The 22,325-nt window shown below is 58.8% G+C and overlaps 1 protein-coding gene across 1 annotated transcript; it reads left to right on the top strand.

Annotated features, from left to right (window-relative positions):
• Positions 1-1,849: 1,849 nt before the first annotated feature.
• On the top strand, positions 1,850-21,104 carry DEGS2 (delta 4-desaturase, sphingolipid 2; the record flags this gene model as incomplete). Its single annotated transcript, XM_082840523.1, has 3 exons — positions 1,850-1,931; positions 18,374-19,116; positions 20,958-21,104. 3 exons carry the CDS (start codon positions 1,850-1,852, stop codon positions 21,102-21,104), a joined length of 972 nt encoding a protein of 323 aa, XP_082696649.1.
• Between the last annotated feature and the right edge of the window lie 1,221 nt (positions 21,105-22,325).

The raw sequence follows: 22,325 nt of genomic DNA on the forward strand, positions 1-22,325 counted from the left end.
CTAGGACCGGGGACTGGTGGGGAGGCTGGCCCACGTGCTCTGAGTGGCTTCATCATCGTGAAGCCGAGTCTCTGTGGTCCAAGCCGACCTCATGGAATTTGGGATTACTTGGCATGGCAGCTGACTGGAAGTCATGGACTTTTATTCCACTCTCAGGTCTCTCTCCAGTCTGTCCTTTGACTTGTCCCCTCTTTGGCCTCAATTTTCTCCTCTGTAAAATGAAGCCATTGGGCTAGTTTCACCTGGACAGACTGAGTCCTGGGGTCGATCTCTGAGTGGTTTGCTGATCTCCATCCTGGGCAGAGGGAGCTGGCAGGCATGGTGGTGCCCCAGAGGGCAGAGCTGGGACCCAGATCTCACTGGTTGTAACACGGGGCCGACACTCTGACTTTGGGCTTTTAAAGTCAAAGATCAGGGGCCTGTCCCATCTCTTCTGCTTATTCTGAGGCCCCCTTCATCTCTGAGCCTCAGTTTACCCATATGTAAAGTGGCAGCCACTGGGGCGGCTGGGAATTCTGAGGGTCCCTCTGGCTGTGAATAGAGCAGGTTGCCCTGGGGAGTGCTGAGTTCTCCATTCCTGGAGGTGTGCAAGCCAGGTAGGTGACACTGTTGGGTGGTGCAAGGGGTGGTGGCAACCCTAGGCTCTAAGTGTCTCTCTGTTGGACAGGGAATCCAGCCTCTCTATTGGCCCATTTTCCTATCCTTGACTCAGGGGCAGGTGGCTGGCTGCCACCAGATGCCCACACCCAGTTGCCTTCCTTCCCATCTCATGCCAGGACTGCCTTCGGCCCTGGCCCACAGACTTGCGGGAGACTGGAGGGAGGCTCACCGTTATTACCTGCCCACCTTGTGGTACCTCTGGCTGCCAGGCCAGTCTGCTACCTAGGCAGCTCCTACAGGCTGGGCTCCAGGTACACGAGGTACACCATACAAAGCTCCAAAGAAGCAAGAGGAGGCTGGGAGGAATCCCTGAGAAGAGAAGTGAGGGGCCCTGTGTCCCTACTCCCCACAAACCAGACTCTCCATTCTGACAATTTTTGGATTCTTCAAGTCCCAGCCTTTGCAGCTTCTGTTCCCTCTACCACCAATGCCCTTGCCCTTCTTTAGCTGTTGAACTCCTACTCATCCTTTGAAGCCTAATACAAAAGACCCCTCTACTGAACCTTAGCTGTCCCAGGACATACAGGTGTCGTAGCACGTATCATCCTGTGTCATTAATAGGCCTCTTCCATGCCTGTGTCCCTGTCGCTCGATTTCCCTGAAGGCAGGGGTGGGGCTGACTCACTCCCTCCAACCTGCAGACACCTCATTGTCCTCTGCCTTATTGCATGAAAGGAGTGGGTAGGGGAAGGGAGAATCGCTGTGGCGAACCTTTCCCGAGCCCCTTCTCTTTACCAGCACTGTCGCATCCATTTAATCTCTACCCTCCAACCCCTGCCCCGTGCCAGGTGGGCGCTTTCACCGGTGGGTCTGTAGGGGCAGGGGTTGCAGAAGCGCGAGTGGCCCTGGGCCGCGGAGAGAACTGGTGCTCAGCCGCGGGGGGGGGGGCGGGCCTCAGTGAAACCGAGGGAACGGGGCGTCGCCACACAACGTGGGGTCCGGGGACTCTGCACGGGTTGCGTCCTAACAGTCTCATTTTCCAACCGAGGTAACTGAGGCTCCGAGAGCCTCGGGGACCCGCCTCTGCCCCGACACGACCGCGCCCAGGTCTGGTGGCAGAGGCGCTCCCGGCCCCGCCCCCGGAGGCCCCGCCCCCGGAGGCCCCGCCCCGAGCCCGAACTGGTCCTCGCGCAGAGCAGGGAGGCAGGTGGAGGGGAGCCCAGCCCTGAGCCGCGCTCCCGGCGCCACCATGGGCAACAGCGCGGGCCGCAGCGACTTCGAGTGGGTCTACACGGACCAGCCGCACACGCAGCGGCGCAAGGAGATGCTCGGTGAGCTCGGGACCCAGGTGGGGACAGCCCTGGGGCCGTCTGGTGTCCCGGGACAGCGCGAGCCCAGGGGTCGCTCCTGAGGCCCGGATGCCCAGCAGGCCCTCCCCTACCTCTGCTCCAGAGAGGGTAGGAGCGCCACTCCTCCTCCCTCAGCGTCCCCGGCTCGGGGTTCCTGAGGGTCCCCAGCTCCGGCCTGGAACTCCCCTTGCGTCTCTGCCTCTGTCCTGGGCTCTAAGACACGCGCTCCGCGCGTCAGGGGAGCGCGTTTCAGCTGCTCCATCCTGGCTGTGGGACGCGAGCCACTCCCAGGGCCGGGACCAGGGCTCGAGCTCTGGGGAGAGGTCGCAGCGCAGAGGTCGGCCCCAGGGACTGTCTTTGTACGGGATGCACCGCCCCCGCCTTCGAAGGCAGCTCCGCAGCCACCTGTCCTCCGCCGCATCCCGGGCTCCTATGTGCGCTGAGCGCCGGGGTCCCGGCGGCCCAGCCGGAGGAGTCGCCAAGCCCACCCCCAATCCCGGAGTTTAGGGCAGAATGAGCGCCTCGAAGGAAACAAACGCTGAACCAGAGAGACAAGTTTTTAAAAAACAGACTGTACCAAAGAGTCTGTCCTTTTATTTTATAGCCTAATACACGGTGGCCCCCCTCTCTGTCGTTCAGTGTCCCGGGAGGTCATTTTTACCTACGTGGTCGCCCATCCTTTGGATTCACCCATCCTGATGGGCTCCATCCGTCTCTCAGGAAGACCCAGGATGTACAGTCCTTTACCCGCAATTAGGGGTTAAAGGGCTCGCACCTCCAGAACAGCTTTTACTAGGTGCTGCCAAATGGCCTTTGCAGTGCCGGGCCAGCTTGCAGCAGGGTGAACGCGCTCCCCTGCCCCAGAGTCCGTCGCCATTTCACCACACCCTCGCCTACACCTGGGCTTGGCAAACGTTTTTAATCTTTACCAAGCAGATTGACAAAACAATACTATTTCATGGTGGGTTAAATTTTTAATTTGATGATTGGTTTCAACGTGTAATTGGCCATTTAAAAATTTTTTTTCTCTTGGCTTCGTCTTTTGCTTGTCGGTGTTAGAGCTCTTGGTATAGAGGCTTTTAACCCTTTGTCTTATACGTTGCAAATCTTTTCCCCTTTATAGTCACAAAAGCTTTTTTTTTTAATGCATTTGAATAGGTTGGCTTTTTTCTCTTTAGCATTTTCCCTTTGGTGTCTTCCTGCCCCACCCCAAGACTAGGGAAATATCTGTCCTGTTACCTTTCAGACACCGGATGCACTGAGTGGTTAGTGTATGACCGTGCCCTGCTGTTGCTGGGGGTTCAGGGCCTAGAGACCCCTGGGTGGGTCTGTAACGTCTGTGGTTTTCTCCTGTGAGGTGAGCAGTAACCCAGCACTATTTACGCCTGCGAACTTCCTGCAGGTGGCTCAGAGGGCACTTGGTGATCATCTGGTCCTCCCTCCCCCACGGAGCACAGGCATCGTGGCTGCTGTCTCTCAGCAGTTTCAAGGCAGGGCTGTGTTTCCTTCCCCTCCCCTGGCTGTCCCCCACCTCCCCCTTACAGGACTCACTGGGCACCTGGCCCCAGGTGGAGAAGGCTGTGGGAGGGATGTATCCTGGCCCACAGAGCTGCCTGGAGGGATCCAGACACTCTGGGTTGCAGACTTACTTTCCCAATCTGCATAATGGGCACCATCATCCTTTCTGGAGGAGGGGTATGAGGATAAAAGGAGAGCTTGGGTGAGAAGGTGCTCACTGTGGTACCCAGCACGCCAGGACATGGGGAATGATCTGTCTCTCAAGATGGAAGCCACGGACCCTGGAACCAATCCAGGAAGCATCCTGGACAGGGTGGCTGGGAAGCCTGGAAGACTTGGAGGAGAGGGAGGTGACTTGGGCCAGGGTGGGGACAGCACAGGTTCTCAAGGGCCGACTCTCCAGGGAGCTTTGCAAATTCCCCCTGTGCACTGTGTGCTGCGGATTCCTCCCCACGCGTCCAGTTTTGAGCTAACGAACTTGGAATGTGCCATTCCCCCTCCATCTCAGGCATTTGCGCACGCTGTTCCTCCGCCTGGGGGACCTTCCTTGCTACTCTGCCCCGCTCTCACTCAGTTCTCCCTCCTGTGGGAATTACCGCCCCCCCCCCCCCCCACTGAGCCCGGGCCAGAGGAGGGTGCGGGGGGATTCCCCTCCACTGCTCCAGCCCATCGGGTCCTTATCTCTCTGGGGCACGTTACATGGCTCTAGACCTTGGCTGTGAGCTGATCTCCTGGCAAGGACAACACCCACTCATTAGTCATGTGACCCTGGGCAAGTCAATAAGCAGATGAGGAAACTGAGGTTTGATTGAGTTAAAAGGGGTGAATTGTAGCACTTTCTTTATGGAGTTGTTGTGCAGATTTTTTTTTAAATATCATTTTTATTTATTTAAAAAATGTATTTATTTATTTGGTTGCGACAGGTCTTAGTTGTGGCTGGTTGGCTCCTTAGCTGTGGCATGCAAACTCTTAGTTGCGGCATGCATGTGGGATCTAGTTCCCCAACCAGGGATGGAAGCTGGGCCCCCTGTGCTGAGAGCGCAGAGTCTTAAACACTGTGCCACCACGGAAGTCCCTGTTGTGCAGATTAAATGAGGTGGTGTTCATGGTCAGCCCAGCACTCAACAAAACGTTAGCTGCGATGATAATTATTACCTCTTGCAGAAAGGCCCATGTCTTCCCCAAGGACAGGGAATGCCTTTCCATCTCTGTTTTCCTGAAGCTTGTGCTGTTCCCAGCCTGAGGGAAATCCTATGTGTAACTGTCAGCCTCTCTTTACAGAGGAGGCCCCAGAGTGGGGCTCAGAGAGCGGAAGTGACTTACCTAGGGCCACACAGCTCAGTGGCCACAGAGGCCAAGTTGGTGTTCAGGCAGGGATGTGCTCCAGTCCCAGCCAGCTGGCCGCTGTGGCCCACACCAGGCTCCTTGGGGGGCCACTGGATGCTCAAGGATCCTAATCTTGAAGTCAGAACCCAGGAAGGCCTCGCATAGAGCTGGTTGCCGTGCTCTTCGCGCAGGACCAAAGTCCGTCTCCAGATCCCGCCTGGATGGGGGCGTGCCTTGCAGGCCAGGGCTGAGGCTCCCTGTGCTGCGAGGGCAGGAACGGAGCCGGCGAGACTCTGGTCACATTGGAGACCAGAGTCCGAGCCAGGTGTGCCCAGCGGAATAAGAAGCAGGGTTTGAATTTGTCTTTTCAAAAACAAATAGCTTTGTGATTTTTTGTTTTTTGTGTTTTACCATGTATGTGCATTCGTGGAGGCTCTTCACCCAACCACAGAGATGCTGGAGCCAGGGGTGGAGGGCCAGCCGGCCGGCCACACGGCCATTCTCTCCCGCCCCTGTCCTTGCTGCCGTCAGCCTTCTCCTCGTCCTCCAGGTGGGCTGCAGCCTGTGTGCACCCAGCTCTGAGATTCCCACAGAAGAGAGAGAGGTGCCTCTCTCCCCTTCTGCCCTGAGTAGCCCGTCCTCCCCTTGAGCCAGCTCATCTCTGGCCAGAGCTGCGAGTCCTCTGATTGGCCAGTGGGCGGGGGGCTGTGCTGGGCAAACCGCACAGTATCACATTGTGACGTCAGGGAGTTGCAGCTCTCCGAGAAACGGGTGCTGTGATCCTAAGTTGGGTGGGGAGGGAGGGGTGCTGGGTGCATGGGCACACAGCAGCACAGACAATAGGTGATCCCTGGGACCCTATTTTTTAAAAAATATTTATTTATCTGGGTCTTAGTTGCGGCATGTGGGACCTAGCACCCTGACCAGGGATTGAACCCAGGCCCCTGAATTGGGAGCGTGGCGTCTTACCCACTGGACCACCAGGGAGTCCCTCTAGGACCCTATTTGAGCTGACTGTGTCCTCCCTGGCTTGAGTCCTCCGAGGGCTTCCCTTCCTAGAATCTCATCTCTGCTCTGCGTATTGGCACCCCCATGCTCTGGCCCCTGCCCTTTCTCCCTACTGTCTGCTCTCTAGCCACTTGGTGGAATATACCTGCCATCTGCCCATTTCCTACTTCATGGCTTTTGCAAATGCTGTTTCCTCTGCTTGAATTCTTTTTCCCTACTCTTCGTCTACGGAACTCCTAGGCATCCTTCAGGTCTCAGCCTAAATGTCCCTTTCTCAGAAACACTGTCTAACGGCGCGTGCCCTCACACGCCGTATGCTGGGAAATGTTAAATAATCAACTGAATCTCTGGAGGGAACAAAAGACCCTGATTCGCAAATTGGCATTTGCCAATTTTTGTAGCTATTTCCATCAGGGCCCATTTCAAACTACCAACGTGCATCGCTGCCCACTGAGTGGGGGAGAGGGTGGTATATTTGGGCACTTGACAGCGGCAGGCATAGGCTGGTTGCCCACACCACAGTCTACCCCCGTCTCTGCCGCCCAGCTATTCCTTCCCTATCCTTCCGTAGGGTGCTGTGCACTGTTACCTTGTGACCTTTGCTCCCATCTGTAATTCTACATTGATTTGTGGGGTGATAGCTGTGTCTGACTCTCCCACTCAACTCTGAGCTTCCCAAGGGCAGGGCCGGGCCCACCTCCACCAGTGCCCTTCCCAGCGAGGCTGAGGGAGGCAGTAGGCACCTACCAAAGCTTGAGCATCTCTAGTCCAACCTGCCACGACCGTCGCAGGGTTTCCCTCCATCCAGAGGTGCCAGGGACCTGTCAGCCACAGCTCAGAGCACGCGGTTTAATCCCTGCCAGCTGGAGAGCAGGGAGACATCCCGTTTTTTTTCCCCCTCTAATATCTCCCTCTCTCTCTATTTATTTATTCCGTTTGCTGGGTCTTAGTTGGCACGCAGGATCTTTAGTTGCCGCACACTGGATCTTTTTAGTTGCGGACACGTTGGCTCTTTAGTTGTGGCATGTGAACTCTTAGTTGCGGCCTCTGGGATCTAGTTCCCTGACCGGGGATTGAACATCGGCCCCCTGCATTGGGAGTGCAGAGTCCCAGGCACTGGGCCACCAGGAAGGTCCCGAGACATCCCGTTTTAATTGGCATTTCTGAGCTGATTAGTGAGGCTGAGTGTTTCTTCCGTGATTTCACTGTCTTTCTCCTTATGTGAATTTTCGACTCATGTCCTTTTTCTATCTGAGGAGCCCTTTTCCTGGATCCGTAGGAGTCTTTTACACATGACTTGTGGTGGCCCTGCTTTTGCCACATGTAACAAGGATCTTCCCATGTCTGTCCCTTGTCTTTTCACTTGGAACTTTTTTTTATTTTTTGAGGCGGGGTGCACACTGCACATCATGTGGAAACTTGGTTCCCTGACCAGGGATTGAACCCGCACCCCTGCATTGGAAGCATGGAGTCTTAACCACTGGACCGCCAGGGAAGTCCTAACATTTTTTTCATTCGTTTCGTTTCTCCCCCCAACTCCTTTTTTTTTTTTTTTTTGGCCTTACAGACATTTGCATTTTTTTAATGCAGGGCAGGACCCTGGGAAGTTAGGCCCCTTGCCCAAAGGTCACCCAGCCTGGTCAGGGTTAGGACAGGGCTGTAACTTGGTAACTCTGGCCTGCGCCTCTGTTCCACCCTCTTCTCCACGCGGGACCTGAAGAGAGCCTGTCCCCCCTCCTGTTCTCCCTGGCACGTGACCCACGGGCAGTCAGCAGCTCACGTGGCCCCTTCCTCTCCTTCTTTCCGCCTCTGTACTGATGTGTGTGCTGTGCCTTCACCTGGCCTGCTTCTAATCCACATTCTTTCATTCGTACCAGCTTTTATGAAGTGATTTACATGCCATAAAATTCACTCATTTTAAAGGCACAGTGCAGTGATTTTTCAGTAAAGTTACACAGTCTAGTTTTAGAGCCTTCCCCTCACCCCAGAGGTCCCTAGGACCGCTTGCAGTCACTCTGCAGCCCACCCTGTATCCTTAGAGCCACTCCTCGTCCCTCGAGTTTCGGCTCGAGTGTCACGGGACTCAGTGTGTGTGTCCTAAGCACGTCCTAGTCGGGACACACCACTGTGCCCCACACGTGTGCCTTCCACCCCCGCTGAGCCTGCGAGCCCCTCCCGCCTCTGGGGCCTGGGGCCGGCTCGGCCCAGACCTTCGGCAAATATTTGTCCGGAATCAAGAGCAGGTTTGTCGGGAGGTGGGTCAGTGATTCCTGAAGGCACTTTGGGCCGCTTCCCCGGTTCCCCCAGAGCACCGCCCACACTGACCAGCCAGGCTTAGGCTTGCCTTTGGGCTCCCAAACCGGAAAGGAGGGGGCGAGATGGGGCAGAACAAGGCGGCTTAGGAAGCACTGGGGCCAGAGCTGCGGGGGAGCCGTTTAGGAAGGAGGGGATGAAGAGGGCTTGGGTGCCTTTGCTGGAGATGCTGTCAGAGGACAGGTGCTCAGCCGCTGGGGGGAGAGGGAGGGTGCTCCGCACGGGGTGGCTTGTGGCCGGACAGGGTCAGACAGGCGCTGGAGGCAGGTGGGCGCAGTGAGCTGACCGACACGATGGGATGTTCAGGCTGGAGAGCGCTTGGTGGTGAAAGGCGGTGACAAGGCCCCCCTGGAGCCAGCGGGACTGTCCTGCGATGTCACTTGACCTCCCTGGGGAAGCGGTCAGGGTATCTAGCCCTAGATGGTGCCCGGCCCGGGTGCGTGGAGGATCCAGAGTGGGGAGAAGCCCCGTGTGCTCCTGGGAGCCCTGGAGGAGGCCAGTGAGAAGGGACCTTATCGCGGCCGGTTAGCAGGGGCTGTGTGGGGACCCTCGCTCCCTGCAGAGGGCGAGGGCCCGGCAGCCCTCCCTGCCGGGCTGCCTGTTTCTGCCGTTTCCTCCCCACCACGCCTGGCACAGCAGGATTTGTCAGGAATCTTCTGGGAATAACCAGGTGTCCACGGGGAGACTGTTCTGTGGGGTCAGCGTAGGGCAGTGGGGTCAGGCTGCTTCCCTTCAGGCAGGCTCCTCTGCTGAGCCCTCTGGGTCCTCAGGAACAAGTCCGCCACGTATGTAAATGTAATGCACGGAAATGTTCACATCTGCTGGAGCCAAGCTCCCCAACACCTCGGGGCCTGCGGCCTCCTCTCCGTTGTCCCCCCGAGGCCCATGTGCCCTGGGGAAGGCCCCACCTCCAGGCCCTCACAGCCCAGAGTTGTCAGAGTGGGTGCCTTAGGGACGGAGAGTGAGGAAGCTGGCCCAGAGAGGGACAGGGGCCGGCCCAAGGGCACGCAGCAGTTGGACTGGGCCAGGCTGCAGTGAGGCTCTCTTGAACTGGGACCCAGGATTTTCTCTGGGCGCTCTGCCCTGACGATGTAGCCCAGCTCCAGGAAACAGCTCCTCTCGGGGCTGAGGAATCCCTGTGGACTGTGGAGGAGCCAGTGGAGAATTAGGTCGTTTCTCCGTGTGGTGGAAGCTCTGCATGCTCGTCTCTGAGACGGGGGGACGGTCCCCTCCCGGGCAGGGTGGTGAGGGCTGCATGAGGAAGTGTGTCAGACGCCGGGCACGTTTCACCTGCTGAGCACCACGTCCACACCCGGGCTCCGGCCACGTCCACGGGCCTGAAGGCGGGGGGTCCTGAGGTCAAGTCTTGGCTCTGTCGGCCTCGCCCTGCCTTGTCAGACCCTTCCCTGGGCCTCCGCCCCTCCTTTCTGTGTCATGCCTGGACAGTGTGGCTTCTAGCAATGGTTGTTTTCGTGGGCAGCTTGCCTCGGGCCCCGCCCAGGCTGCTGCTGGAAGGCCATTTGCATGGGTCTGTTTGTCTCTGGTTCCATGTGGCTGTCCATGCGGGCTCCAGGCTGCCCCACTGGAGCAGAGAGCCCTTGAGGCGTGAGTGTCCTAACCCAGCTTCTCTGGTGCTCTGTGCTGGAGGCCTGAGCGAGCAGGGTTCCCCCCGACATCAGCTGAGTTCCCGCAGGGGGGCAGAGCCTGGTCAGGCTGGGCCAGGTTTGGGTGTCCAGCCAGGCCCGGAGGACTCTCGCCCTCCTCCTGGGCGTCCCACCGCTCCTGGGGCCCAGAGAACATGAAGCCAACAGCTTTCCCCTACCCAGCCTCACCCCTGAGCCCCAGAAGAGGCGCCCCTCTGTCAGGCCAGCACCCCCTGGCCTTCTCCGTGACCCCCGCCCCGCATCTCTGTCCTCTCCTTCTGCCGTCCGCTGGCCCCAATCTCTCCCATCTCACCCCCCGAGCCAGGCCTCCCTCCCCAGGCCTGCACTTGGCCTCACCTTCTCACCTCGCCTCCTGCTGAAACGGTTCTTGCTGGGGCCCCCAGGGCCTTGCTAAGTCCAGCAGGTGCCTGTCCGGCCTTCCTTGCCGTGACCCTCCTTGACCACCCGGCAGCTGGGCACCCCCAAGCCCACGGCTCCATTTATCCCAAACCCGACTGCGCCCAGTGACCTCATTAGGCCCGCCTGGCTGGAGGGCCCCAGAGCATCTTCTCAGGGAGGCCTCTAGGCCTCCCACCTCCTAGGGACCCAGAAGCCCTGGAATTGAAAAGGTTTGATGTTTGCTGTTTCGTTTGCGCGAAGATGGATCTCCGTCCAGCAGGCGGTAGATGAGCTAATGAACCAGCCTGACCCTGCTCGCCGGCGCGGCTCGGGTGGGTCTGGAGGGGCTCCACTCCTTAGATGGGCCTTCCTGGGGTCTCCGCCGAAGGCCAGGGGTGTTCAGCGAGGTCTCCGAGCCGTGTCACCCCTGGAATCCGCTGGGCTCCTAGCCCCCTGGCCACTGTCTCTGAGCCCCCACTTTTTAAAAAAAAATTTAATATTTTTTTTTTGCGGTACGCGGGCCTCTCACTGCTGTGGCCTCTCCCGCTGCGGAGCACAGGCTCCAGACGTGCAGGCTCAGCGGCCATGGCTCACGGGCCCAGCCGCTCCGCGGCATGTGGGATCTTCCCGGACCGCGGCACGAACCTGCGTCCCTGCATCGGCAGGCGGACTCCCAACCACTGCGCCACCAGGGAAGCCCCTGAGCCCCCACTTTTGACTCGCCTGGCTTGCTGGGGCTCCTCCTGCCTGCGCTGTGGTCTGGACAGGGCCTCCGGGCAGGGTGGAGGTGGTCTGGAGCTCACGTGTTTGGCCCCTTCTCGGGATTGCCCCTGAGCTGCCCAGCATCCGGCTTGTGCGTGGGCCACCTTTTTCCGTTGCTCCCAGCGGGATGGCTGGGCCCAGTGACTATCGTGGCCGTGGCCGGGGAGCATGGGGCCTTTGCGCATAGGTTAAAGCAAGCCTGGGGCCAGATCGCCTCCAAGAGCAGCCCACAGCCCCAAAGGCCAGAAATGGGATGTTTTGTGCTCTCAGATCGGAAAACTGTATTTAATAACAACAGTAGTAACGGCTCCCAGGGCTCAGAGCTGTCATCCCAGCCTCACCAGAGCCTGGATGGGCAAGTCGGGGTGTCACCCCCATTTCCCAGATGTGGAGACCTAGGCTGGGGCAGTGCTGTGGCCTACCCAGTCGGCCGGGGTGAGGGGCTGGGGACCAGGCACCCCAGGCTGTGTTGAGGCCGCACCCGAGCTGAGGGCAGCTGAGTCCCTGGGAAACTGTCAGGAAAGGAGGAAGGGGCACCAGGCCAGGCAGGGAAGGGACACCCAAGGATGTTCTCCTTTGCTTCCACTCATGCTCGACTTACTGGCCTTGTATGACAGACGGGGCACCAGGGGCCCACCGTCCAAGGTCACAGCTGCTGGGCTCTGTCACTGCCCTTGCCTCTGAGGGGTACGGAAGTGGCCTGTTTGCTGGCCTGGATCCCTGAGCTGGGGTGCTTGTCCCTGCTGGCTTGCCAGTCTGTGCTCACCTGCTGCAGGTGTGGCCTGCCCCAGGCCTGGCCTCCTTCCAAGGGGAAGATGGAGAGACCTGCCCTGTGGAGGCTGGTGGCCTCTGGCTGCCTGGCTGAGCTCCCAGGTGTGCCTGGGCGGGCGAGGGCCCGGACCCTTGGAGGCTGGCGTCCAGAGGCCACCTCTGGTGGGCGGGAGGCTGATGGAGCCCTGCGGCCTGTGGTCCCAACCTGACATTCAGGTATGCAAATGTTCGGGAACTTTGCACGTGATTTCCTGGGCACTGGGCGAGAACATTCCGAAGGCTGGGCTGCAGGCGCATCCTTCTTGCCCGGGCCTTCGTGAAGACACTTCTGTCCTCCCCTGCTCCACCTCACTGTGGCTGCTGGATTCCCAGCCCCTCAGGCCTCTCAGCCCCACGGTGGAAGCACGCAGCTTCCTGGGCACCACTGAGGCCCGCCTTCTGAAATGTGCCCGCTCACCCTGACCCCCTTGGCGGCAGGAACAAGCTGGGATGAGGCTTGCCCCCGCCCCCCTCCCGAGTGGGGCCAACCCCCCCGGTCGGGGTCCTTTTGTCTCCTTTGCCCCGTCTGGCGGGGTGATGCTGGGCGAACGTCATGCTGGCTGGTCCACCTCAGCTGAGGCTGGCGGGCAGTGGCGCCCTTGAGGGGCAGGGTCGAATGTGAGTCGCCGCTGCGCCCAGCGCCAGGCCAGTGCAGGGATGGGGCAGTGAGGTCAGCTGGGCTGTCAGAGCCTCGGGGTTTCCTCACCCCCCGTCCAGTTGCTGTGTGTTTCCTAGAGCTGCAGAGCCAAATGACCACAGACAACACGCTTGTTATCTTACGGTTCTGGAGGTCAGAACTCTGACCCGGGTCCCACTGGGTGAAGTTTCTTCTGGAGGCTCCAGGGGGGAATCTGTTTCCTGGCCTTTCCAGCTTCTGGAGCCGCCTGTGCCCCTCGATCTTCACAGCTGGCGAGGCCGGTGGAGACCTTGCACATCCCCAGACCTCCTCTCCTGCTCCCTTTCCCACTGTCCCGAGCCTGGGATGACGCTGTGCCGCCGGGATACTCCAGGCTCTCCTTGCTGTTGTGAGGTCAGCAGACCAGCACCCTGGGTGCAGCCTTCCAGGGTCCCTCAGAAGCTGACCGATTCACAGTGAGGGGAGTAGGACCTGGACGTGTTTGGGGGGCCCCTGTTCTGCCCGCCCCAGTTGCCAGTCTCTCCCTGCACCTTGTGAGCTGGTTCCAGGCGGCGGGACCTTGGCGCCCCCTTCCCTGCATCTTCCTCCACCTGCCGGGGGCAGCGAGTACCCTTCTGGGCCTCTGGCCTTTCTGGGACAGCCAAGTCGCCTCCCACACGCAACGCAGCGACAGCCCACTTGGCCGTCGCTGGGCCATGTGGGCAGGCCCGGGAGGAGAGCGCTATGCAGCCTAATCCCACCACCGCTGTCCCCAGCATACCCGTCTTCGGGCAGCATCCTGGCCGCCGGCCTTCACGGTGCACTTTGTTGGGTGGTCGTCATAAAGCGCAGACTCACCTGGGTGTCTGCTCCCGGCCAGTCAGCCTGAGCTTTCCGTGCCTTATCTATTCATCCTCCCAGTGACCTGTTTATGGTTCAGAAACGAGCCTTGGAGCTGACGTAACCTGCTCGGAGCTGGGATTTTTTTGTTTGTTCATTTTTTTTTTGCAGTACGCGGGCCTCTCCTGTTGCGGAGCACAGGCTCTGGACACGCAGGCCCAACGGCCATGGCTCACGGGCCCAGCCGCTCCGCGGCATGTGGGATCTTCCCGGACCGGGGCACGAACCCGTGTCCCCTGCACTGGCAGGCGGACTCTCAACCACTGCGCCACCAGGGAAGCCCCGGATTTTTTGTTTTTAAACTTAAAAAACAAAATTGTGGTAAAGGATAACATAGAATTTGCCATTTTAACCGTGTGTGAAGCATGTGATTTGGGGGCATTCATGACTTTCACGGTGTGGTGTAGCCATCACTCCTATTTCCAAAACTTTTTCATGACTCCAAACAGAAATTCTACACCCATTACCAGTCACTGTCCATCCCCCCCGCCCCCCCAGCCCTGGAAACCTCTACTTTCTGGTTCTGTGAACTTGCCTGTTCTAGATATTTCACGTAAGTGGAATCGTACGGTATGTGGCCTTTCCTGACTGGCTTCTTTCACTCGGCATCATGTCTTCAAGGTTCATCCGTGTTGTACGCAGCCCGCGGTAGTCCTTCATGCCTGTGTTTTGGGCGGCGGAGGTGCTGCTAGTTTATTTGGGAGTCAGTTCCCGGGAGCAGGATTGAGGGAGCCGGCACTGTGACAGAGAAGCAGCGAATTCAATATAAGGGCTTTTAAAACTGAGGCATAATTGACCTATAGCATTATATTAGCTTCAGGTGTACAACATAATGATTTTTAAAAAAAAATTTTATTGAAATATAGTTGATTTACAATGTTGTGTTAGTTTCAGGTGTACAGCAAAGTGATTCAGTTATACATACATATATCTATAAATATATATATATATATATAATTTTTTTGCATTCTCTTCCATTATAGGTTATTACAAGATATTGAGTAGAGTTCCCTGTACTATACAGTAGGTCCTTGTTGGTTATCTATTTTATGTATAGTAGTGTGCACATATATATATATATATTTTAAAGAAGATGTTGGGGGTAGGAGTTTATTTATTTATTTTTGCTGTGTTGGGTCTTCGTTTCTGTGTGAGGGCTTTCTCTAGTTGTGGCAAGCAGTGGCCACTCTTCATCACGGTGCGCGGGCCTCTCACTATCGCGGCTTCTCTTGTTGCGGAGCACAGGCTCCGGACGCGCAGGCTCAGTAGTTGTGGCACACGGGCCCAGTTGCTCTGCGGCATGTGGGATCTTCCCAGACCAGGGCTCGAACCCGTGTCCCCTGCATTAGCAGGCAGATTCTCAACCACTGCGCCACCAGGGAAGCCCTGTGTACGTATATATATATATATATATTTTTTTTTTTGCGGTACGCGGGCCTCTCACTGCTGTGGCCTCTCCCGTTGCGGAGCACAGGCTCCGGACGCGCAGGCTCAGCGGCCATGGCTCACGGGCCCAGCCGCTCCGCGGCGTGTGGGATCTTCCCGGACCGGGGCACGAACCCGTGTCCCCTGCATCGGCAGGCGGACTCTCAACCACTGCGCCACCAGGGAAGCCCTGTACGTATATTTTTTAAAATATTTACTTACTTGGCTGTGCCAGGTCTTAATCGCGGCATGCGGGATCTTTAGTTGAGGGATGCGGGCTCTCAGTTGCAGCGTGCGGGATCTAGTTCCCTGACCAGGGATCAAACCCCAGCCCCCTGCATTGGGAGCATGGAGTCTTAACCACTGGACCACCAGGGAAGTCCCAGTAGTGTGTATATTTTAATCCCAAACTCCTAATTTATCCTTCCCCCACCAACATAGTGATTCGATATGGTATCCTGTGAAATGACCCAACAAGTCACTATACACAGTTACAAATTTTTTTTTCTTGATGAGTTCTTGGATGACAAGTTCTTTTTTTTTAATAGACCTTTATTGGAGTATAATTGCTTCACAATACTGTGTTAGTTTCTCTTGCACAACTGAATCAGCCACATGCATACACATGTCCCCATATCCCCTCCCTCTTGAGCCTCCCTCCCACCCTCCCTATCCCACCCCTCTAGGTCATCGCAAAGCACCGAGCCGATCTCCCTGTGCTATGCGGCTGCTTCCCACCAGCCACCTATTTCACATTCGGTAGTGTATGTATGCTGATGCTACTCTCACTTCGCCCCAGCTTCCCGCTCCCACCCCAAGTCCTCAAGTCCATTCTCTATGTCTCCCTCTTTATTTGGATGAGAAGTTCTTGATGAGAACTTTCAAGATCTACTTTCCTAACAACTTTAAAATATGCAACACAGTATTAATAACTACAGTCACCATTCTAGACATTACATCCCCATGTCCTACTTATTTTGTAACTGGAAGTTTCATTCCTTCCTAAGGCTGAATAATATTCCATTTTGTAGAGAGACCGTATTTTGTTTAACTACTCATCAGTTAACAGATACTTGGGTTGTTTCCACCTTCTGGCTATTGTGAATAGTTCTGTGAACATGGATATGCACGTTTCTGTCTGTGTCCCTGATTTAAATTCTGTGGGGTATATATTTAGCAGTGGAATTGCTGGGTCTCATGGTAATTCCATGTTTAACTTTTTGAGGAACCGCCCAATTGTTTTCCACAGTGGCTGCACCATTTTCCATTCCTACTAGCAGCATACAAACAAGGGCCCCCATTTCTCTGCAGCCTCGTCAGCACTTGCTATCTTCCGTTTTCTGAGTTTGGCCGTCCTAGCGGCTCTGCGGTGGGATCTCACCGTCGGGCTGGCTGCATCCCTGCGACTGCTGCTGCTGAGCACCTTTTCATGTGCTTAGAGAAACAGGTGCACATCTTGGGAGAAATATCTATTCAAGTCCTTTGCTCATTTTTTATTGGGTTGTTTGTCTTTTTGTTTTTGGGTTGTAGGACATCTTTATATAGTCTTGTTACTAAGCCCTTATCCAGAGCTGGAATTTGAACCTTTCTGAACGCTGCTCCCTTCCACCCCCCCGGAGATGCTGTGGCCCCCTGGGCCCCTCTGAAGCAGGGCTGTGGTTTATTGCCAGGCCTGGGCTCGCTTGCTCTGTCCTAAGTTCTGCTTTGACGCTTGTGCTGTGACCACCATCCTTCGGGACCTGATTAGGGGGTGTCCTTGGCAGCTTCGGGGAAAGCTCCCGGGACCAAAGGGCCCAGGCAGTCTTGCCGAGCTTGGAAGCCTGGGGGGTGGCCCCAGCAGTAGGCGGAAGGAGGCTGGAATGGGAGCCGGGGGTAGGGGTGTGGGGTTCGGCCGCCTCCCCTGGCAGGCTGTCTTGAGGGCTGTATAGCACCACTGCTCAGTTGGTCGGAGCCAAAACCACCATAGCCGTCAGATGAGGTGGAGGCTCGGTGGGAGTGCTGGTGTGTAGATGGCAGGGGTGTCAGTGCTGCCTGGGGGATTCTGTGGGCTTCCTGGGCAGAGGTTCTAGGATGTGGGAACCCCGACTACCGCCCCCCGCCCCGACATCTCCAGCAGACGCGGGCTGTCCCACCATCAGGCTCCAGGACCGGTATGTGGAACACATACCCCGTGAGGCACATCCTGCCCACACTGTGTCACACTGGGACACAGAGGCCCAGAGAGGGTGGGAATGCACCATGGCCACACAGCAGGATCAAGACTGACCTCGAGATGGGCTTGTGGCACCACCATAGCTTGGGCAGGAAGACTCTGAGCCTGAGTCTCCCCTGGGGGCAGAAGTCCTTGTTGTGTTTCTCCTTGCATACCCCCAGGGACAGGCAGCTCACCACCTGTGAGGCAGCCTGTTCCATTGCTGGGGGGCTCTGACAGAAAGTTCTCTGGTCTGGGAGGAAGAAGGCAGCCCTGTCACACACTTCCATTCTGAGCACTAAAGGGCAGCGACTTCCTGGGTCACTAGGAGGGAAGCGTAGGCCAGGATTCAACCTTGGCCTGGCCAATTCCATTTGGGGCCCAGCCTCTGCTGCAGCCCTGGACACCCTCTTCACAGGCCAGCCTGAGGCCGCCCAGCTGCTGGATGGGTAGGAGGGGCGGGCACTGAAGGCACTGGAGGCACTGGAGACGGGTACTGACTGTCCTAAGGGTGCCTGGGACGAGCCCCGCCCTCGCCGGCCTGGATCCCAATCTGTGTGTCAGGACGCTGTTCCACCTGAGGGCCTGTCTCCTGTGCCGGGGAACCAAGGGACACAGCAGACCTGGAGTGGGAGGGTTGACTGTCCCCTTGAGCATGTGATGCCCCCCGGCCCTGTCCCTCCGTGCCCCTGGATACAGCACCAGCTGCTTCACCAGCCTTAAGCCTGCCAGCCCCCTCCCACAAGCAGAGGTTTCTAGAAGGTGCCGCTCTCTTGCCCCAAGGCCCCCACCCCACCCTGTTCTCTTCCGGCTGCCTCCTCGCTGGGAAGGCCCTCCCTGCTCAGGCAGCTCCCACAGCCATTGTTTTTTCCTTTTCTGTAAAACAAAATACAGAAAAGTACAAAAGATACTATAACAAACACCCACCACCCAAAATAAGTGTATTCAACATTTTATCATATTTCCTTCAGATCTTGTTTGTTTTACGAACTGAAACACCGAGACAAAGCCAGAGCCCTCCACCTTCCCCTCCCCCAGCCGCCCTGCCCCCTCCCAGGGCCCCCCCCCCCCTCCCCGAAGAGTCTGCTTGTGGCTCTCGGGCTCCCTGGAAGCCCGCAGCAACCAAGCAGCCGTACACAGCACTGCGTGCGCTGAACCTGTGGCTCCCGGCATCTGTTTTGATGGCGGGAATTATGTTTCTGTGGCCCATGCTGACGCCTGCTCTTTGTGTAGGCTGGTGACAAAGACCCCCACCCTGGGGAGTCTCCCCAGAGCCCCCTGGGTGGTGGGGGGAGACGGGTCTGCCTGCCTCCCTCGGCACGAGCACAGGCGAGGCTGCTTCTAGGCCCAGAGCCGCAGTGCCGGATCTTAGAGCACTGCCTGGGGGCTTGATGGATGGTGGAGGGAAAGACGGGGAAGATGGCAGGAAAGATTGAAGGAGGGGGGAGCGGAAGCACGCATCTGGAGCCACGCGGCCAGCGCCCCCTCACCTTCTCTCCCGTCCTCCCTGCAGCCAAGTACCCGGCCATCAAGGCCCTGATGCGGCCGGACCCTCACCTCAAGTGGCTCGTGCTGGGGCTGGTGCTGGCGCAGCTGCTGGCCTGCTGGCTGGTGCGGGGCCTGGCGTGGCGCTGGCTGCTCTTCTGGGCCTACGCCTTCGGGGGCTGCGTGAACCACGCGCTGACGCTGGCCATCCACGACATCTCGCACAACACGGCCTTCGGCACTGGCCACCCCGCCCACAACCGCTGGTTCGCCGTCTTCGCCAACCTGCCCTTGGGTGTGCCCTACGCCTCCTCCTTCAAGAAGTACCACGTGGATCACCACCGCTACCTGGGCGGCGACGGGCTGGACGTGGACGTGCCCACGCGCCTCGAGGGCTGGCTCTTCTGCACGCCGGCCCGCAAGCTGCTCTGGCTGGCGCTGCAGCCCTTCTTCTACTCGCTGCGGCCGCTCTGCGTGCACCCCAAGGCCATGACCCGCATGGAGGTGTTCAACGCCCTGGCGCAGCTGGCGGCCAACGCCACCATCTTCACCCTCTGGGGGCCCAAGCCCATGGTCTACCTGCTGGCCAGCTCCCTGCTGGGCCTGGGCCTGCACCCCATCTCGGGCCACTTCGTGGCTGAGCACTACATGTTCCTCAAGGGCCACGAGACCTACTCCTACTACGGGCCCCTCAACTGGATCACCTTCAACGTGGGCTACCACATGGAACATCACGACTTCCCCAGCATTCCGGGCTGCAACCTGCCCCTGGTACGTGGCCATGGTCGCAGGGCTGCAGTGGCACCTTGGTGGGAGGTGGGGGAACGCGGGGAGGGCTCTGGGACACACTCCAGCCTTTCTCTCGTGCTGATCACGGGATGGCTATGTGCTCACTTGGGGTCCCCAGGGGAGAAGGAAAGGCCACCTGGCACACGGAGTGCCTGGCTGGAGAATAGGAAGGTGAATTCGGGGGGGGGGCGGGGCAGGGGCTCAAGGGGCATTTTACAGTTCAGGCCTCTGGTTTAATGAAAACCCGTTTGAGCACAGCTATGATATTCACTGGCTGGCTGTGTGTCCTGGGGCAAGCCGCTTGCCCTCTCTGTGCCCCAGCTTTCTCTCCTGTAAATGGTGCCGCAGTAACGATACTGCAAGTGAAGCGCCTCGCCTTCCTGACCCTGTCCCTCCGCATTTCTTGTCACTGCCCTGTGACCCTCCAGGGGCCCCCTCACGGCACAGAGAGGACAGGGTGGGCCTTGCCCTTTGTGACCCAAGGGGCTTGGCCCGAGCTGCCTCAGAGTGGAAGCCTCTGGGCTGGCACCTCTGTCTTGGGAGATCTGGGTTGGAGAATTTCTAAAGAAGAAAGAGGGAGGGGGAGGAGGAGGGGGGAGGGGGAGGAGTTGTTGTTGTTCTGGTCTGGCACTGGTCGGTTAGAGCAGAAGTGACCGCGCACAGGGGGTTGGAGATTGTGGTCGTGGGAAGCGTGTCTGAGTGTGCGAGACTGTGTGTACGTCTGTGTGCCCGCATTCCTACACGTGATTAGGTGTGCCTGTCCATGTGTGCATGTCTGTGAGTGCACGTTCACCCACTCGTGTGCTGGAGTGCACGTGAGCACTGGTCTGGGTGTGCAGGTGTTTGTGCCGTGGCCCACGTGACTCTGGAGTCTGACAGCCTGTGTGTCCACCCTGGCTGTGCAGGCCCCCCCCCCCGCCCCGCCCTGCCAATGGTACTGAGGTCCTGCTCTGTGCTGGGCACCATCTCACCGAAGCCTCACCACAAGCCTACGCAGCATTTCAAGCCCATCACGCCCATTTCATGGACGCTCAGGGAGACGCTCAGGGAGCAGGGGTCCCTGACTCAGGAAGCAGCAGAGCCAGAATCTTGACCCAGGACACTCACAGAAGCAGCTGCTGTCAGCTGTGAGCCTTTCCTTCTCCCAAGCAAAGTCAAAGTCTCCCTGTTCCTGCCGTGCGTGTCACCTCATCCCCCTTAGGCCCCCCTTTTCAGTTATAAAGCAGGCCCTGTGCACCTGGTGTGTCCTCTGTGGGGGGAGGGGGAGGCCTCCCCTGCAGTTGGTGTGCATGTAGGTGCTGAGGCTGGAGCACTTCTTGGAGGAGGTGGGCTGAGCGTGTCAGGTGCAGAGAGGGGCAGGGAGCTGGAGGGGGAAATAAGTCCTGAGGCTGGCACGAGGGCGACGGGGTGGGAGTATGGTGGGAGCCAAGGTCAGAGGGGTTTGCAGGTCCGAGAGGGCACAGAACGCCAGGCTGAGGCGTGTGGACGTGACCTTGGTTCAGCAGGACTCGGCCACCCCGAGGCTCCTGGATCAGAAACTCGGGGTGTGGGCTCCAGGGAGGGGGGTGTGCATTTTAACTCCTCACCCCCATTTGGGGCAGGGGCCTCAGCGCCTCTTGGTGGCCCCGGCCAATGGCCCCTCCGCCTTTGGGTAGCGCCGGGCGGCCTCCTGCCCGGCTGGCCCGGACACGGGTACCCTGGGAGATGACAGGGTTGCGCGTGTGCTCACGTGGTCTGTGTGCTCACGTGTGTCTGCACGCACGTGCGCCTGTGGCTGTGCACATGCCTGTGCGCGGCCTCTGACCCATGTGCCCTCTCCACAGGTGCGGAAGATCGCGCCTGAGTACTACGACCACCTGCCCCAGCACTACTCGTGGGTGAAGGTGCTCTGGGACTTTGTGTCCGAGGACTCCCTGGGGCCCTACGCCAGGGTGAAGCGGGTGTGCAAGCTGGCGAAGGACGGCCTGTGAGCCCGACGGCCGGCGCCCCGAGAGCACGGACCCTGCTGCGCGCGCCTCAGTGCCCGGTGGGAGCGGGGCCTGTGCTGTTTGCTGCCCGGCCTCGCCCCGCCCACCTGCAGGGCTGGCCGTCACCTGTCCCCAGGGCGTGCAGTGCCCAGAACTGGTTTGGCTGCATTTAGTTCCCGCACCCTAGGCTGCTGTTCTTGTCCCCCTGGAGTCCCGAGACCACGCCTGGAGACAGCGGGCGCGGGTGGCAGCCTGGAGAAGCTTGGTCTGCACGGGGACTGGTGACCGCAGGCCGGGCCCTCCCTTTCAGGATGTCACGCGCGAGGCCTGGCCTGGCGCTGGGTGCCCTGTGCCCAGGGAGCTGATTTCTCTGGCGTGCCCATGCCCTAAATTAAAGCAGCATGTTTTCAAGTCCACAGAGGGTGCCTCCCAGGAGTGGGCTCGGCTCCTGGCCAGCAGGGCCTGAGGCCACGCTCCTCCCTCTGGGGCAGCCTTCCCTGGGGGCCCTGTCATTGAGTGGACGGTTTTGGGGGTGTGGGCAGAGATGAGATCCACGTGGTCCTCGGGCCACGTCCCTGCTCCCGCCACAACCCTGCCCCCCACCCCACCCCCGTGCCTGCCGAGCTCCTGCTGCACGTTGGGGCCCTCACCCCCACCAGCTCAGATGTGGGGCTTGAGGAGAACAGGTACCACAGGCCAGGCAGATGGCGGGTGCACAGGCGGCTGGACCGACGGGTGACTGCCCAAGTGAGCTAGGGCTCTGACGGAAGCTGGCTGGTGTCCTCGGTGTCTCTGCGAAGCGGGATGCGGCTCGGCCGGACTGTGCGGAGGGCTAATGGCCCAGCTGAGAGGTGGGGAGGCATCGCTGGCGCCAGCCCCTGGGCCCGGGGGCTGTGTCGGGGTGTGGGTCCTGGTCTTCCAGAGGCAGGCGGGCAGCAGGAGGGATGCCTGGGCGAGGCCCTCCCTGCCAGAGGAAGCGGCCGGGCCAAGACGGCCTCCCTTTGGAGCCGTCAGGCTGGGGAGGCCGAGGACCATGGCCCAGGGGCGGGCATGGCGGGGCTGCCTTAGCTGGCCCGGGAGAGAGAGGGCTGGGAGGAAGGCCCAGCTGGGAGGGGAGGAAGGTCTTAGGTGCCTGAGACAGGGCAGTTGCTACGCAAGGGCTTCCTGCTCAGGGCTGGTAGTGGCCTCGCGTGTGCCAGGCACCCCTGTCCCCGGGTGTTCTGA

Source organism: Leucopleurus acutus (assembly GCF_964270905.1).
Source record: "Leucopleurus acutus genome assembly, chromosome: 1".
Classification (NCBI taxonomy): Eukaryota; Metazoa; Chordata; class Mammalia; order Artiodactyla; family Delphinidae; genus Leucopleurus; species Leucopleurus acutus.